The 19,441-nt window shown below is 38.3% G+C and overlaps 1 protein-coding gene across 1 annotated transcript; it reads left to right on the plus strand.

Moving 5' to 3' along the window:
- Positions 1 to 2,768: 2,768 nt before the first annotated feature.
- LOC124243473 (olfactory receptor 9A4-like) lies at positions 2,769 to 3,713 on the plus strand. Its single transcript, XM_046669064.1, has one exon. It carries the CDS (start codon positions 2,769 to 2,771, stop codon positions 3,711 to 3,713), a length of 945 nt encoding a protein of 314 aa, XP_046525020.1.
- Positions 3,714 to 19,441: the final 15,728 nt, after the last annotated feature.

A 19,441-nucleotide genomic window follows, 5' to 3' on the forward strand; every position in this document is an offset into this window, starting at 1 on the left:
AAGATCTACAAGGGAAGTGTATGGCTGAACAGCCATAGTTGGGAAGCAGGCATGTTGGAGAGACTGGAATGGGCTGTGGTATTAACAGACCATGAGGTTGGAGTAGGTGGCAGAGCTCTCTGTTTCTCTCTTCCCAGGTTCCCATAACTATGGCAAGAGGGTATGTGGTAGAGGGAGTGTAGAGATCATCTGGGAAAGATGGGCTTCATGAAAGCTTGGAGATGAAGAGAAAATTTTGACAGAAGTCTATTTGGTGGCCTCTAGGTTTTCCATATGTATCTTGGAGCCATTAGTGGGGTCATCAGCTCGGAGGTAGCTTAGGCCTTGTTGGGCTAAATGGAATTGGGGAGAAGCACAGAGCAGATGAGGGGGTTGACTATTCACAGCTTAGATTGCTGTGATAAGTAAGGGCCTGGGAGGAAGGCAACCTGGGTGCTGAGAAACTCCTGACTAGGAGCTTTCAAGTTTGCCCATTGCATAAAACTTTCCCATGTTCTAGAACTTGATTAGCCTCAGGAGGGAAGAGTGAAAGTTTCTTCAGCTTTTCCTTGACTACATCCCTAGTGTGTCTCTGAACCTGTGCAAATTGTTCCTCAGTGTATAACTATCCTTGGGGACAGATAACGGAGAGAAAGAAAGAAGCAGAGAGATTGAGAGAGAGGGAGACATCTGGATTTCCCTCAGTACTGTTATTTCTGAACTTTTCCCTAGGATCCTGTGTGTGGACAGTGTTATTCACTATGAATGGAGATAGCAGGAGCTGCCGCTGTCTCCCAGGCATGGTTCTGCACTATCCAGGCAGAAGGTAGCCTGGGTTGATGCTTGAAGAGCAATAGAACTTTTCAGTGCAGTCCTCTTCTCTGGAGGTGAGTTTCTTCAAGGGGTTCCCTTGGTGAAGGAGAGAGTAGAAGAGCATTATCATGGGAGGGCCTGGGCTTTGCTGGCTTCTAGGACAAGGATCACTAGAGCCTGAAGAATGGACTAAGGGAGCTGCAGAGAAGATGAGTTACATCATATCATGCCTTCATAGCAAAGAGCAGATTGAGGATGCTCAGTGCTGGCGATAGGCACACTCTGCTATTACCAAAGACTCTGCTCTGTCGTTCCTCTTCCTCTCTTCCTTATATCTGCGTGTCATTTTGTAGGGGACTTCCAGGAAGAGAGACTGCAGGGTGATGGGCTTCAGAACAGATTGAATGCTTTAGAGAATGAATGGAGGGAAAAGTAGTCAGGTTGGATGCTCTTTGCTTATTCATTATATTTGTTCTTTATTCTATTAATTGATATATTCACTTAAAAATATTTCTAGCGTACATTCTTTGTCAAATTCTGCTCTTGTCACTGGTGGTGATACGAAAAAAATAAAGAACTTGCCTTCAAGGCACTTAATTCTAATGTGGGCTTTGGATGATAAACAGGTAAAGTATAATATGATTTGAGATATTGATGAGAACAAATAGAAAGAAAAATATAACCATGAAGAGGTTAGAGAGTGAAATTGTGCAGGTATTGTTTTAGAGAGGATGACTAGGAGAGGGCTCATGAAGAGGAAACAATTGAGCAAAGACCTGCATATGGTGTGAGAAGGAGCCCAGACATCTTAAGGAACTCAGTGTCATTCATCATTTTGGTGTCTTCTAACATTTGTGCTTACCCTAGGACTCTGGAAAAAATAGAAGGTCATAAACAAGCAGATATGCTCTTTGGAATTTTCCAGTTTGCTCTATGGGACTGAGATCACAGCAGTTTGGTTAGATGGTCAGACTGCCCATTTGGAGGTCTTATCTCCCTGCTATAACTAGAGATTTGAGACCCCGGGTAGTATAGAGGATTTTGCCTCCATATTGAAGCTGTTTTCTTGACTCCTGTCTCCAGGGCAGAGATCATGCAGTACAGATGGCAGTTTCTTCTGGACCTTGCCTCCCTGCTGTCATCTGATGACAAAAGGAATCACGATAGCAGAGCTAGAGGTCAACACCAGGGATCTGGTGAAGGTCTTCCTGCTTGGAGGAGACACATTCACTGAAATGAGAGGTGGAAGATGGCTTTTATGATAAAAATAAGGAGGAAGAAGTGGATAACCCAGTCCAGGAAGCCAGCTCCCCAGAAGTCAGGAAAAGACAATATTTTGTCTCACATAGTTCTTATCCTATGACAATGTCCTGAATAGACCTCAATTCTAAACAACCCCCCCAAAATGATAAATATAACTGAGGCAAAAATTTTAAAATGAATATAACGCAAATGGAGCCTATGTTTAGAGGACACAAAGAAAAGAAGTAACCGTGTCTGGGTGGGGTTGGCTAGGAATACTGTCTTATAACTCTTGAAATGTAGCAGGATTTTACAGGACATGGACATGGGCACAGAGGATAGTTTAGGGCATTCAGGATGGAAGGGGTGGTGGTGTAAATGTGGTCAGGGAAGTAGACAGTGTGGCAGGTTAGAACAGAGTTGGAGGTAGGATGTCGAGTGAATTGAGAGACAAGGGTACATACTAAGGTGGCTGGGTTTTCATGCGTAGGGTATAGTATTGGTGACTGTTGCTCATCTTCTTGGACATATACATTTATCTTCATATATTGTACATAACCTTCACAAAGTATTTAATACCCACCTTGTATAGAAAATAGTAGCATTATGTTGTGGAGTCTAGGAACAGGATATATTTTCTCTTACTGGAAATGTCTTCAATCTTTTTGAGATCAGAAACATGTTATCTCTCCTTTGCTCTCTTGATTTCACAAGGAACAAGAGCTCAGAACTAAATGTTGGGGAATCAGTCTAGTGCCACTGAATTTTATCTCCTTGGCTTTCCTGGCTCCGAAGAACTACACCATATCCTCTTTGGTATCTTCTTCATTTTCTACTCAGTGACATTAATGGGAAATACAGTCATCATTGTGGTTGTCTGTGTTGAAAAACGTCTGAAGTCCCCCATGTATTTCTTCCTTGGCCACCTCTCTGCCTTGGAGATCCTGGTGACATCCATTATCGTCCCTGTGATGCTCTGGGGGTTGCTGCTCCCTGGGATGCAGACAATATCTCTGACTGCATGTGTCACCCAGCTCTTCCTGTATCATGCTGTGGGGACCACAGAGTTTGTATTACCGGGAGCGATGGCTGTGGACTGTTATGTGGCAGTCTGTAACCCTCTGAGGTACAACATCATTATGAACAGCCGCACCTGCAACTTTGTGGTAATTGTGCCATGGGTGTTTGGGTTCCTTTTTCAAATTTGGCCAGTTTATGCTGCATTTCATCTTTCCTTCTGCAAATCAAATGTGGTGAACAGTTTTTCCTGTGACCGAGGGCAATTGCTCAAACTATCCTGCAATAACACTCTTTTCATGGAGTTTATCCTCTTCTTAATGGCTGTTTTTGTTCTTTTTGGTTCTTTGATCCCTACATTTATCTCCTACACCTACGTCATCTCCACCATCCTCAAGATCCCCTCAGCCTCTGGCCGGAGGAAAGCCTTCTCTACATGTGCCTCCCACTTCACTTGTGTCGTGATCGGCTACGGCAGCTGCCTGTTCCTTTATATGAAACCCAAGCAAACGCAGGCAGCTGAGTACAACAGGGCTGTTTCCTTGTTGCTTTCAGTAGTTACTCCTTTCCTCAACCCTTTCATCTTCACCCTCCGAAATGACAAAGTTATAGAGGCCCTTAGGGATGGAGGGAAACGATGCTGTCAACTATTCAGGAGCTAGTCTTTCCCTAAGGCATATTACATGGGAAAACACTTATTATGGCCTCTAGAATGATCTGAAAAGAACTTACTCATCTTTGATCTGCATCATAATCATAAGCAAATAATCTGTGTGCAACAAAAGTCTTTTAGGTTATGGCCATGGTTTTTAACATGATTGGTTGTTACTAAAAAATTCACTTTGTTATTTTAAATATGTATATATATGTAAATAAACACACACATATATGCATATACTTTCTCAAGTTATGATACAATTTCACAATAAAACTTTAAAAAATTAAATGTAAAGATAATGTGTGTAATATTTAGATTTCCGAACAGAAAAGTCTAGGAAAAATATTCTCCGACTGCAGGATTGAATGACTACTTGCTTCTACGTTCTTGAATCGTCTTCCCGTAAACTGTTCTGTGCTTTATGTCCTCTGGCTGTGTAAAGCTCCCTATTCCTTCCCTGGCTTAAACATATTCTCTTGATTTCCAGTCCCACAGTCCTGTTGCCTTAGTACTTCTCTGCATATTTTCTTGGCTGGCAGAGAGAAGAATGAACTCAGTGGAGAGTTACAGGGAGAGAGAACTAGAAAATGAACTCAGTCCATGATTCTGGATACTTTTACAATCCCAGGGTGGTTGTCTAATTTGTGGCCTTTCTCCAGGTCTGGGAGGAAGGGCTAAGTAAGGAGATATTCTCTCTCATCTGATAGCACCCAGATTGTGCTGCCTGCCACAAAGGACGTGAGCAATGGAACTGCTGGGCTGGGAGCTGAAGTGACAAGGGAGTTCAGAGAGGGGCATGAAGTGGCAGCCTCTGTTCTCTCTCCCTGCTTTTCTCACATTCTTAAATATTTTCAAGGTCCATGATACCCCATCATATGCCTCCTGTCCCCCTTCATTTGTTGGTCCTCTCCTGACCACTTTCTTTCATGATTCCTCTTGGTAGTTCTCTTTCTGTGGCTCCAGTTCTCCAATTCATTCCTGGGCTCCCCTCTCCTCTCCCTTTACAAACCCCAAGTTCACAGTGCTGTTACCCAGCTTTCCCCAGAGCTATCCTCGTGTCTCATTTCCAGCACTGCCAGCCTCACCCTTCTCCTACGTAGTCTGACCCTGTTCCCAATTAGTGTCCATGTCTTATGTCATGAACACAGTTTTATCCACTACAGCATTTTTGTAATAACAAAATATTAATAACTGAATGGGATATCAATAGGCCACTGCTTAAATTATGTTTCTTCTGTATAATGAAGTACTATGCACCTGTAGAAAGATTAAATAAGCTCTTTCTTCAGTGATTAAAAATGATCTCCAAGGGGCTGGCCAGGTGGTGCAGCAGTTAAGTTTGCATGTTCCGCTTCCACGACTTGGGGTTTGCCAGTTCAGATCCTGGGTGTGGATCTACGCACCACTTGGCAATCCATACTGTGGCAGGCATCCCACATATAAAGTAGAGGAAGATGGGCACAGATCTTAGCTCAGGGCCAGTCTTCCTCAGCAAAAAAGAGGAGGATTGGTGGCAGATGTTAGCTCAGGGCTAATCTTTCTCAAAAGAAAACAAGAAAAATAAAAAAGATCTCCAAGCTATCTTGTTAAGTGAGAAAAGTGAAGCACATTGAATTTAGTATTCAGTCTTTTGTGTAACAAAGGAGTAGAAATGAGTACATGTTTATATTAGCTTGTATTTGCTTGTGGACAGCATCATAAGAAACTACTGGGTGGTTACCTATGAGATTGTGGTAATGGGAAAGGGCTATTGAATGGGGAAGGGAGCAAGACTTTTTACTGTATGGCTTTTAATATTCCTTTAATTTTGGTAACTGTTTGTATGTACAGGCTACAAAAATTAAATAATTGCACTTCTTTTATGTACCTTAAGGAAGGTAGTAATTCAACCTCTCACTCATATTTATTTATGCTTTAGGTATCTAATTTTTCTTTTATACAGGAATACTCACCTATTTACACACATATATTTCTCTAACTGGAAAATATTTGCTAAGTGGAGCCTCCTGTTGAATCAGAATATTTTGGGATATATCTCTAGAGCTTAAAAGAAGCTGAAGCTTAAGAAGAAGATTAGGAGATGGAGGCCCATGTAGATGTGACCATACGCTTTCCTTAACTTGAGGCCGAGGTTAGTATTACAGAGAAGGAAGAAATACCACCCTCAGCAGAAGAGAGGAGCCTGCATCATTCCAAGGAAACTTCTTCAACACACAGTACCTGTATTATCTGTGTGCTGGGTACTAAGAGCCAGAAAACTATCCATGCACAACTCCGTACTCCAAAACAGTGTACCTCTGTAGCTAAACACTGGAGAGACCCAATCCCAAACTCTCTTATCCTCAACTCTCAAGTTAATAGCTTTCTGCTGTGCTGAATACTTCCCAAAAATTGATTTTAGAAATACTTGGTTTATATGTACAACACAAACAGTAATAATGATATTAACAGCCGATACTCCATGTTATGCATGCCAGGAGCACCTCTCATACCTGGACCCAGGGCTTCCTTGTTGATTTTCCAAAGAAGGATACACTAGGCATCCAAGTCCTTGCTTGGACAACCCAGAAGTTCTGGGAGTTACTCCCTGTTGCATGAAATTTGACCAACGAAAGTAGAAGCCAGTAGATAATTTTTCCCCCTTTCCCTTCTGAGGGACAGTCATGAGACACAGTTTATACATCTTCTAAGGTGAGTGGTCCTAAAGATCAAGCAATTACTTGCACTCAGTGGCAGCAAACTTGATAATGCGTCTTTTTATTCGTTTTATAGCCTTCTCTGTTTCATATCCTTTGTCACTCATGACTGCTCTGATGGATTGGATTCCCAAATGAAATGATAGCTCATAAATCCTTTACCTACTGGGGAACTCAATCTAAGACATACTACTTAGGTCTGGCTCTTACTTCTTACTACTAAACACAGAAGAACTTATTTAAACCATAAAGCAACTCCATAGTGTAACTACTATTATTACTCAAGGAACTGCGACACAGAGACAGGATGTGACTTGCCCAAGGTCACATTGTTAGTACCTAGGGGCCCAGGATCCAAACCTAGCCAGTCTGACTCCAGAGTTCATCCTCTTAACCAGTATGTTAAGTAGCCTGCACTGCTAACCTCTGCAATGCTAATTGTATATCTTTTACGAACTACTTGTTCTTCATGGTCATATCAGTCAAGATAGTCTAGGTTATGTTATCATAACAAATAACCTTGAAAATCCTTGTAGCTCACAGCAAAAAATGTTTGGTTTTGTTCCCATTATTTGTCTACTGTGGGTCAGTTGTCCCTCATTTCCTTGTTGTCTTTATTATAGTCCAGGCTAATGGGACAGTCTCTAACTGGACTTGTCTGGTTTTGAAGTAGTGGGGAAAGAGTAAATAAATTATGGTCAGATTTCATTGGCCAAAGCAAGTGGCAAGGCCAAGACTGCTGTCAGCAGGATAGGAAAGAATTCTCTTCCCTCAGGGAGGGACAGTGAATTTGTGAATGATAGTATAATTTGCCAAAATGCCTAATTTCAATACAGAAGTATAAGATTATATATGTCTGATAAAGGTAACATATGTTGTATTTTTTCATTGTTATAATCTGTTGCTTCCATAACCTAGACACATACTTGTAATTAGTTTAGAGAAGGGAAAAAATTGGACAGAACATTGCGTTCAATCCTAAGTTTATAAAAACTCAAAACCTGAAGTAACTGGATATACACATGCAAAAGAATGAATTTGGATCTTTATCCCACACCAATACAAAAAATTACTTAAAAAATGAATCAAAGACCTGTACATAAGAGCTAAAACTAAAAAACTCTTAGAAGAAAACGTAGGGGGAAATCTTCATGACATTGAATTTGGCAACAATTTAATGGGTATGCCACTAAAAGCACAGGCAACAAAATGAAAAATAGATAAATTGGACTTCACCAAGATTAAAGTCTTTTGTACATCAAAAGACTTCCAGGAGAGTAAAAAGGGAGCACACAGAATGGGAGAAAATATTTGCAAAACACATCTCTAATAAGAGACTTGAACCCAGAATACAGAAAGAGCACTTATAACCCAATAATAAAAAGACAAACAACACAATTTCAGATGGATAAAGAATTTGATGGACATTTCTCCAAGGAAGATATACGTGAAGAGATGCTCCACATCATTCTTTATCAGGGAAATGCAAATCAAAACCACAATGAGATATCACTTCACACTCAGAAGGATAGCTAGAATCAAAAAGTGAGATAATAGTGAGTGTTATTGAGGATGTGGAAAAAGTTGGATCCCATATACGTCACTGATGGGAAGGTGTAATGGTACAGCCACTTTGAAAATACTGGCAGTTCCCCTCACAATTAAACATAGAGTGACCATATGACCCAGCAATTCCACTCCTAGGTATATTCCTAAGAAAAGTCAAAACATACATCCACACAAAATCTTGTTCATTAACGTTTATTGTAGAATTACTCATAATAGACAAAAGATGGCAGCAATCTATATGCCCATTAGCTGATGAATTAATAAATGAACAATGGAATATTATTCAGCCATAAAAAGGAATAGTGAGTCATGCTGCAACATGGATAAACCTTGAAAATATTATATTAAGCCTGTCACAGAAGGTCATATATTATATGATTGTATTCATGTGAAAGTCATATGAAATAAGCAAATACAGAGAAGCAGAAAGTAGATTAGTGGTTGCTTAGGGCTGGGAAGAATGCAGGCATATGGTGGTGATACCTAAGGGGTACACGCCTTCTTTTTGACGTCATGGTTGAACATATCTGTAAATATACCAAAGAACATTGAATTGTATATTTTAAATGGGTAAGTTTTATGGCATGTGAATCCTATCTTAGCAAAGTTGTTAAAAATAGGATGTTAGACGGTGGAAAAATGCTGCAAAGAAGAGTGAAATAGGAATGAAAGGAAATATCTGTTGGGAGAGTGACAAACTTTTAAATAGGATTGTCGGGGAAAGCTTGAGATAGGTAAAATGGTGAGAAGTTTGGATATCAGTTAAAAACATTCCAGGCATAATGAGCAATAAGTGGAAAGATCCAAGGGAAGGCAGAGGCAAAGATGCTGGAATGGAGTGAGCACAGGGGAGTGTAAGAGAAAATGGAATGAAAGCGGTAATTGGCATTTAAATCCTGTAGAGCCTTGTAAGCCTTTTAAAAACATTTGCTTTCTCTAGGAGTGAGTTGAAAACGATTGCAAGATAATGAAGAAAGTGACAGAATCTGTTTAATGTTTTACCAAGATTATCCTGACTGCTGGGTATACAATCAATTAAAGGAGAGTAAGAGAGAAGGAGGGAGACCAGTTAAGAGATTGTGTTAGTTACCTTTTGCTACATAAGAGACAAGCACGACACTCCAGTGGCATACAACAATAAACTTTTATTTTCATGCATTAGGGTTCCAGCTAATCTAGGCTAAACTCAGCTGGTGGCTGTGCTAATCTCAGGTGGGCTTTTTTATGAGGCTGGGCTGACAACTGGAGTATCTCTTCTCTTCTTCCTGGGACGAGCAGGCTCACTTGGGCATGTTCTTCCTATGACAGTGGCAGAGCACAAGAAAACTCAGGTGGAAACACTAAAGCCTCCTAAAGTCTGGGCTCAGAACTGGCACATTGAGATTTCAGTCTCATTCTACTGATGAAAGCCAGTCACAGGGCAGAACCCAGAATCAATGTGTGGAGAAGTATGCCAGTTAAGGAAGTAGGGGCTGGACCTGGTAGACCAAGACAGCATTAATGTTTCCCTCTCTTGACTCAACTTTAGGCAGGCTTCTTCCTGACTCCAGGCCCCAGATATCCTTTTTCTTAGAGTGTTTACTTTGGAGCATTTGTAATTATAATTTCTTTTTCTGTCCCTGTCACATGTAAATCTTTTAAAAAGCCCCTTGTCAATTTTTCAACCCAGGTAGGTCTTTCTCAAGGACCAGGGAGCCACCTCTTTGAAATGTAATCCTCAAGGAAGATGGTACCCTTATCCCCAGTCCCTATGGGAGGGTAGGAGCCTAACTTTGATAGGCACTAACTAACAAACACAGAGGGCCTAATCACAGAAAAAAAGAAAAAAACATTAGGGGGCCAGTCCCATGACATAGTGGTTAAGTTTGGTGCACTCTGCTTTGACAGCGTGGGTTCATGGTTTGGGTCACTGGCCTGGACCTACACTACTTATCAGCCATGCTGTGGAGGCATCCCACATACAAAAAGTAGAGGAAGATTGGCACAGATCTTAGCTCAGTGCGAATCTTCCTCAAGCAAAAAAATAAAAGAGAAAGATTGGCAACAGATTTTAGCTCGGGGTGAATCTTCCTCAGCAAAAAAAAAAAAAAAAAAAGTTCCAGACTCAGAAATAACTCAATGTGCTCATCCCATTGATCAACACTCACCCCCCGATTAAGATATTTCAGTAGTTTTCCAGTAACTCATCTCAATGCTTAAAAACACTCCCATCCTTGTTTCAGTGGAGTTGAGTTCTTGCTTCACTCTCCTACTGCAATAACCTGGAATAAATTCTTCCTTGCCTGTTTAACTTTGGGGTAATTTTTGCTTTGACTGGATGAAGAGAGTGAATATTTTGAACAATAGTCTAATTTACCATGGAGGCAATTACAATAATGTAGGTTAGAGGTGATAACCACTTGGAGCAGAGTGATAACAGTGGAGGAGAGGAGTGGTCTGTTTCTAAATATATTTTATGTCTATGTATCTATCATCTATCATCTTTCTATCTATACAAGCTATACATCTATCTATAGACAACCGGATTTGTTTGGATCTGATATGGAAAAAAGAGATGAATTAATGATTATATATTTTTTGGTCTGAAAAACTGGAAGGTTAAAATTCTATTAAGTGAGATGGTATTCTATTAACTGAGGTGTCGCCATGGAATAAGCTAGTTTTGGAGGACTTTCAGGAGCTTAGTTAAGAACAATTTAAGTCTGAGATGTCTAAATATCTAAGAGAATATGTTTAGGCAATTAGATATAAAACCCTGGAGTTCAGGACGTTTCAGGCTGGATATATAAATGTGAGCGTCAAGTGAATGTAGGTGGTATTTAAAGCTATGAGAATAACTGAGTGACAAAGAAAAGCACATAGATAAAAAGGAAAAAAATAATGCAAATGACTAGGGCTTGAGTTATCAACGTTTAGAGATCAGTGAATAGACAGAAATCAACAAAGGAGACTGGAAAGCAGTGGTCAGCATGACTGGAGGTAAACCAGGAGAGAGTGATGTCTTGAAAGCCCAGTGGAGAAAGTTTTTTGAGGAGCTGATAAACTGTGTCAAATGGTCCTGAGAAGTCAAGTAAGATGAAGACCAAGAATTGACCCTGGATTTAGCTCTTGGAGGTTATTGATGACTTTAGTGACCTCACAAGAGAAGTTCTTGTGAAACACTTTCTTGATCCCTTTGGAACTCAGGGGACATCATCAAACTCTTCTACATCCTCAACTTCTTCTCTGAGTGTTTCACCGATTTTCGTACTCTACTTGCAATGTACTTTCCCTAAGGACACTGTGCACCTATAACTCCTCTGAAGTCATGACTTTTTTTATTCAGTTCTCTGTGCTCGGATGTGGATTAGGTGTTAATTCTTGTTCATTATTACCCATATCAATTATGCATCTGCCTCCTTAAATTTTGCCCAGCTTTGAAGTTGTTGTTCTACCAACAATTTCCCCTGCTAGTTGTGGTTATCTACAAACACTCAGGCCACTGTAACTAACTTTTGAAGATTTTAATATCTAAATCACTGTTATTTTCCATAACACTAGTGTTGCCATAATTCTTAGTGACATCAAAATGCACGAAAACAATCCTTCTAACAGATCAACCTCTCAGTTCCTTGATCTTTTCTCCTCAAGCAATCTTGAACTTCATCCTTCTCCAGCTACTCTGTCTGAAGGTTTCCTTTGTTCCTATCGATACCTGTACCTCTCTATAATCTCGATTTTTTCTTTATTGAGTTATTGATAGGTTACAATCTTGTGAAATTTCAATTGTACATTAATGTTTGTCAGTCATGTTGTAGGTGCACCACTTCACCCTTTGTGCCCACCCCCCACCCCATCTTTCCCCTGGTATCCACTAAACTGTTCTTAGTCCATAATTTTAAATTCCTCATATGAGTGGCGTCATACACAGATTATCTTTCTCTCGCTGGCTTATTTCACTTAACATAATTCTCTCAAGGTCCATCCATGTTATTGCAAATGGAATGATTTTATTCTGTTTTGCAGCTGATTAGTATCTATAATCTCGATTTTAAGCATCCACATTTCTAACCACCATCTTCTATCTTTTCCAGCTCACCACCTTTAGTACCTTAATTTAGTCAATTTCTTTCTTCCTTTGTATCTACAATTCATTGATCTTTCAATATTTTTACTGTCCTTAATCCCCTGTGCTTTCTCTTCAACCTCGCTCATATTTGATTCCATGGTCCATCATTATAATCACTCTCTTTCATATATTCTCAAACTTCTGAACCCCTCTCAATATCCTATTTGCCTGACCAAGCTCTAACCCTATTTTGATCCAACTAGTCTTTAGTTGAAAGAACCTACAGGGTGGCTGCTACATACACTGACTAGTTTTACTTTACATTAATGATTATTGTCTCTAAATATACCTTCACTGTGGCCCTTTGATTCTAGTGTATTTCTCTAGTTCAATCACTTTCCTATTCTCCTACTCACACATTTATTCTCTCTTTACACCACTAACACCTCCTACTCTTTTCATTCTCTGCTGATGACTTTGCTTATTTTCGCCAAGAAAATAGATGCCACCAAGAGGGGACATTGACACTCTCCTACCATCAATCTAATATCCTACTTGCATATGTACCCATAAATTCTGCCTTTCTTTCTATTACTATGGATGACTTGTTTGTTCATGCTTCCATTGAAGGCAACTCTTCCGTCTTTGAATTGGTCTTATGTGTACCGAAGGATATGACTCCAACAATACACTCTCTTTTCTCCTGCCACATAAGTGGATCAGTCTCTACTGGACCAGTCTTATTACTATACAAACTTGTAATATCATCCATCTGCAAATTAAAACCCTCCCCCTCTAGGTACGGACCACTTCTCTGCTCGACTTTAGTGAAGCTTCCATGAAAGCCTTGGCTATAATCTTGTTTCCATTTCCTCTTCTCCCATGCTCCTTTAATAAGGATTTTGTACTTACCACACTACAAAGCTCTGTGTACACAGTTATCTTCACATTACTAAATCCAATGTTATCAATATTCATCTTTTTAAAGCACATTTCACAAGTTTATCAGGCCCTTCTTGAAACAGTTTCTTAATTTGGTTTCTGGGAATCAATTTCTCTCTCTCTCTTTCTTCACCTTCTACCTCTTTTCCTATTTTTTTCAACATTGGAAGATCCAGGGCTCAGCCATCTGACTTATCTTCTCTTACAACACTCGCTTCCTAAGTAATTCTATTCAGTCTTATGGTTTCAAATGGGGTCTGTATACTTGCAATTCCAAAAATTATACCCTGCAGCCTGAACCTATCCCTAGAACTCCAGACCTGATCATCCAGCTGCGTACTCAGCATCTCTATTTGGGTATCTAAGTGTAATCTCAATGTTCACATGTCCAAACCCAAATTCATGATATGCTTCTTCATCTCAACCTGTACTTTCCAGGCATCTCCATGTCAGAAAAGAAAATATTCTTCCAATTGCTTAGGCCAAAAACCTTGGAGTTATCCTAGGCTCCTCTCTCCTTCTTCTACTTCATATCCAATTTATTAGCCAACACTGTTAGCTCTACATTATAAACATTTCTAAAATACAACATCTTCTTACCACCTCAATCACTACCTTTCTGGTTCAAACTACTATAACTTTTCACCTGTAGTATTGTAATAGCTTTTATTAACTTGTTTCCATATTTGACATTGCAGCCAAAGCCATCTTGTTATTAATGTCAGATTATGTCATTTTTCTTCTCAACACTTTACAATGATTTTTCATCTCAACTCAAGGAAAATCCAAAGTTCTTATGATAGCTTAAAAGATCCTACGTTATTTGGTTCCCAATGACCTCTCTGGCTTCATAATCTACCATTCTCTTTCATTTATTCTGTTATAAACTCTCTAGCTTCTGTGGTATTTCTTCAACATGTTAAGTACAAGTCTTGTCTTGGGACTTTTTACGCGCTCTTTCCTTTGGTTAGAATTACCCAAGATGTGTGCATGAATCAATCTCTCACTTCCCAAAAATTGCTTTTTCAAAGTCACTTCAAGGAAGCTTCCTCTGAACACTACATGAAAAATAACAAACCTCTACCTTCACTCTGACAATCCTTGCCTCATTATTTTTCATTTTTCTTCATAGTACTTGTTATGATCTAAGGTGTATCATTTTATTTATTTGTTTATTGTCAGTATCATCCACTATAATGGACACTTCATGAGAGCAGGTACTTTGCTCTACTTCCTGCTGTATCTTCAATACCAAAGCAGTGCTTGGTGCTAAGTTTTTGAAAGATTAAGCAACTTCTCCAAGGCTTCCCAAATAGAGAATTAACAGAACGAAGATTCTACTTACAGGTGTCTAATTTAAAATGTTTGTTTTTACCTAGTATACTTTACATTCTTTTGGCAGTATCATGGTAATGCAAGACTAAATAGTAGGAAAGTGATGCAGTATTAGTCAAAGAACAGCTTACCAGAGTGAGAGGAAGGATGTTGAACATCATCTGTCTGTAGCTTCAGGGCTTTGGGACAGAGAAGCAAAGCTCCGGGCAAGAAAGTAGCTAAAAGGGATAAGAGTCAGAATGAATTATTCTAGAGCCAATGAGTTACACATTAGGAGAAACAACTGGTGGCATACTTGGTGTACTCAACACCCCAAGATATATCATGGCACATTATCCTGGAGTGTCAATTTTATTGATTATAAGTAGTTAAACATTGTGCATATGAAAGCAAACAAATATATATATATTTGCGGTATAATGTAAAAATCTCTTGATTTTTTAAAAGATAAATAGAGGTCTTTAGAGAAGTTTTCCTCTTTTGGTGATGATACCCTTTAGCTTCATAACTGGAGATCTGAATTAGCTAGTCACTTCCTTTTATCATAAGGAATATTTTGCTGTGAATGTTTGAAAATTTATAGAACATTGAAACCAGGCAAGGATATTAGGAGAAAACAAAATAACAGAACTATTTTACTCATAAATTTGAGTAAAACAAAATATTAACAAAACAAATTAAATGAATAAAAATAGATAATAAACTGTGACCGATTTGAGTTTATCACTGGTATACCACGAGGTTTCATATTAGAAAATATGTATGTGCAATTCACCACATTAAAAAAGGCAAAGAGAAAAAAGCTATCATTTAATTGATGCAGAAAAAGCATTCAATTCAACATAAATTCTTAATTAAAACCACTCGATACTAATGAACTGAAAGGAATGTTCTTAGCCTACTAAAGCATAGATATAAAATAACTATAGTAAAGGTATTGTGGAAAGATAGAAAGCATCTTCTTTAAAATCACGAACAAGACAATGATGCTCTATATCACAACTTTAATTCAACATTTTGCTAGAGGTACTAACCAACACAATAAGAGAAGGAAAAATAATAGAGTGACAAATAATCATTTATAGATGATATATTTGAAAGAATAGAAGAGTTTGTCAAGGTAGCTGCAATTCTATACCCTAGCAACAAACGACCACAAAATGCAATTAAATGGAATCACAATAATATCAGGACATAAAATACCAATGAATATCTCTGAAAAAAGGGTAGAATATCTTTCAAGTTATTTTTATTAAACTTCATAAAAGATCTTAAAGAAGATCTAAATAAATTAAGATACATGTCAAGTTTAAGGTTAGAAAGATTTACTATCATAAGGATGTAAATTCTCCCCAAATTTTTCTGTGGATTCAATGCTATAACAATCAAAATTCCAACAAGATTTTCATGGAAGTTGGTAAAGTGATTCTAAACTTTATTGGGAAGTGTAAATGGAGAGGGATATTCAGAATTTTCTAAAAATGGAGAAGCAGGGGTGGGATTCACCCTACTGTACATGAAGATTTATTTTGAAGCTGTAGTAATTAAGACAGTATGAAACGTAAGAACTGACAAATCAATCAATGGGATGGAATAGAGAGGCCCAAGATAGACTCACACATTATATGGATCATTGGTATGACAAAAATGAGGAAAGGAAGAATAATACTTGGAGCTGGAAAAAAGTGATCCATATGGCCAAAAATGAAATTGTTTCTTTATATTGCATCATATACTAAAATCAATTCAGGATGGATCAAACTCAAATGTCAATATTTAAGCCTTAAAACTCTTAGAAGAAAATTTGTGGGGACATCTTTCAGATTGTGGCTTAGAACATATGAAAAGAGACAATGTAAAAGAAAAGATAGATACGCTTGACTTTATTAAAATCGGGAACTTTTGTTCATCAAGAGACACCTTAGAGGAGGTGAAATGACAAGTCACAAATTGCGAGAAGAGATTTTTCAATGAACACACAAACAAAATATTATCTAGAGGACTTCTACCAGCCATTAAGATAAGTACAAACAACTTAGTAGAAAAATGGCAAATATTGCAATTGGACATTTTATGAAAGAGGAAATATATATATATATATATGGCCAATAAACATGTAAAGAAATATTCAACTTTATTAGTTGGGGCAGAGATTGCTAGATTGTCACCAAGCACATTTCCTCTTCTTTCTCTACACATAGGTAAAATAAAGTTTTGACTCTTTTCTGCAGATAGGAGTGGCCATGTGGGTGAGTTTTAGCCAGTGCGATGTGAGTGGAAGGTGACTTTCAAACCTGGTTCCAAAGACTCTTCATGCATAATTCTCTATCTTTTTCACTTACATGCTTGAGGCTATATATTGAAAACAGAAAACCTTCCACTAGCATGGGTTCCTTCTGTGGAGTAGTCTGTGCTACCAATAAGCATAATGCATACGTTAATGAGAAATAAACTTTACTTGTGGTAAGCCACTAAATATCTGGAGTTTTTTATAGCATTTAGAATGACTCTAAATAATATACTGATAATTAGGGAAAAGCAGATGAAGACCATACATAAATCCATATAATCTCATATATTTCTATTATATATTTATCATGGGACTGAAAATTGATATAATATCTTTGGAAACTATTTTGCATTATCTTATAAAGTTGAAAATTTACATACCCTATAACCCAACAATTCCTCTCTTCAGGATATAATCAAGAGAAACTCTTGCATATAAATACCAGAAGAATGTTCATGATAGCACTGTTCACATTAGCAAAAACCTGTCAACAATCCAGTTGCACACCAACAGGAACAGTCCTGGTATATATAATGTCACATAACGGGGTGTCATACAGTAGTCAAAATTAATGAACCACAACAGTATGGATGAATCATATAATATGAAATAAAAAAGAAGTCCTAAATGATTCCTTATATCATAATCCCTTTTTATAAAGCTAAAATTAACGTGTACATAAAAATGAGATGAAAGTGAATTAAAAAAACTACTAAGTGCTGAACATGGGATTCAGGATGGTGGTTACCTGTGCTGGGGGAAACAGAAGGGTAGAATAGAAGACGACTACATAGGTAAATACTAGCTGTTATAAAGGTTCTTGTTTGTATGTTGTATAGTGTTATGGGTGTATAGTGTATGGGTTATAGTGTCATGGGTGTTATTACTTTTTTTTATATAAATAAATAAGAAAACAAATACATAAAAAGACCATGCTTGTACCAATTAATGGAGTGTATTATGAATGAAGCATTTTAATTAATTCAATTCTTTGTACCTGAAGTTGAGAGATTGACCATGCACTGTGGCTTGAGAGAGAATCAAATACTTCTGCTGCCTCAGACTCACTGGCTGGTAATGACGATGTCTGAGGGAATCATGAGGGCCCACTGCAGGAGACTTGGGCTGCTGAATCCTAAATTACAGTCTTTGTCAGGAGCCAGGGTAAAGTGGAGGGGAGCTAAGACTTTTACTGCATTATTACTCAGCCTGTGCTGAAAGACACTTAAGAAGCCAAGAGGATTAACCAGAAGGCCAAGGTCACCAAAAGATATAGCTTCTTGGGGCAAGTGTTGGCAACAGCAGGGACAATACCAAAGGCTACCTATACCTGATGTTTTCAGTCATGAATCAGTATTAATCTGTCATCGTCTGAGGATGGGGTCAGTGACTTTGGTTGGGACCAGTAGCTCACACAGAGAGGATAGGTAACTTGTAGGCAAGCAGGAGGCATGAAAAGTATGGCTTTGATATTCATGTGGCTTACCTACAGAATTTTTTAGGCACCGTTCCCCGATTTGGGTATCTTTTTATTCCCGTATTATATAAGTGAGTAAACAGGTTCTGAGAATTGAAGTGGTTTGCCCATGTTCAACTTGCAGCAAATGGAAGAGCCACTTCTTGCATGAAGATTGCAACATCAAATCTTCCACAATGTGCTTCCCCTATTGTTTATTCCCACTGAGATACTTAATGGGGATCTTATTTAACACAGACAAGAATTTTCTGAGAGGGATAATACCTAATTTTACAGGTAACGAAATTAAGTCACAGAAATGGTAAGAAATCTGTACAGATTCACATAGAATATTGGAAGCAAAATCAAAACTCTAATCCAACAGTTTACTAAATTTCCCTTGCTGTTTTTTTTTTTTTATTTAAAGCCATACCACTGCTGCCCAATAAGAATGCATTTATGTACCCTTCTAAGGATCCAGTAATCCCTGCAGCCCCCGGCAATGAACTTAAACCAAAATGAATGTGCACCCTCCCACACCTCCACCCTGGCCCACTGGGCCTCTTTTAGAACTTGTGCAGAAGTATCTCCACATCTTGAGGGAAATTTGTGATGTCTACTAGGGAAATTACTAGATGCCTACATTTCCTGACTATGAAAGTCTGAAACTTATTCTGTCATAAAATAGGAAGTGCAGCAACCACAGTTCTTCCTTCTCAAAACAGAAGCATTATGGTTTCCTATCTGTTGTCTGAATTCTTGGGTTTCTTCTCAGTTAGAATTCTATTTATTCTTTTCTCTACCACAGACTCAGCCTCTTCCCCTCCTGAACTTCAGCACTCGTTCTTTACCAAAATCATCAGAGGGCATGTATCTCCGCAGAGTACTGATATAATTCCAATATCCAATCCTCCCCAAATACAAATTATCTCCAGTGAATTCCTTCAAGCAAGTTCTGACACTTACTGTATAATCTCATTTTTTAAATTGTAAGTGGCCATGTTAATTAATCAAAAATTATGAAGTCTAAGAATATAGGAACAGAGCTTAGTGTTTTAATAAAAAATAAAACAACAATTTACTTTGATAGATCTAATGATATACATAATCAGTATGGCACATTGTTGTTAGACATAAATGGTGAGTAGTTTACTGAGGTGAGTATAATTTGCATTAGTTTTATACAGTTTCCCCTGTGGTTTAATTCTTGTTACTCAAAACACACAGTCCTCTCTTCTCTCTTTTCCATTTACTGAGGAGGCTATAGAGTTGACGGTTTCTTGCAAACACAGAGAATAGCCAGGATGGCCCAAAACTTTCTACCTCTGTCTGGCCTTTCTTCCAGTATGGCCAAATGAACTGTTTCCTCCCATGTATGATTTCCGTTTGTTCTTGG

Source organism: Equus quagga, chromosome 8 (assembly GCF_021613505.1).
Source record: "Equus quagga isolate Etosha38 chromosome 8, UCLA_HA_Equagga_1.0, whole genome shotgun sequence".
NCBI lineage: Eukaryota > Metazoa > Chordata > Mammalia > Perissodactyla > Equidae > Equus > Equus quagga.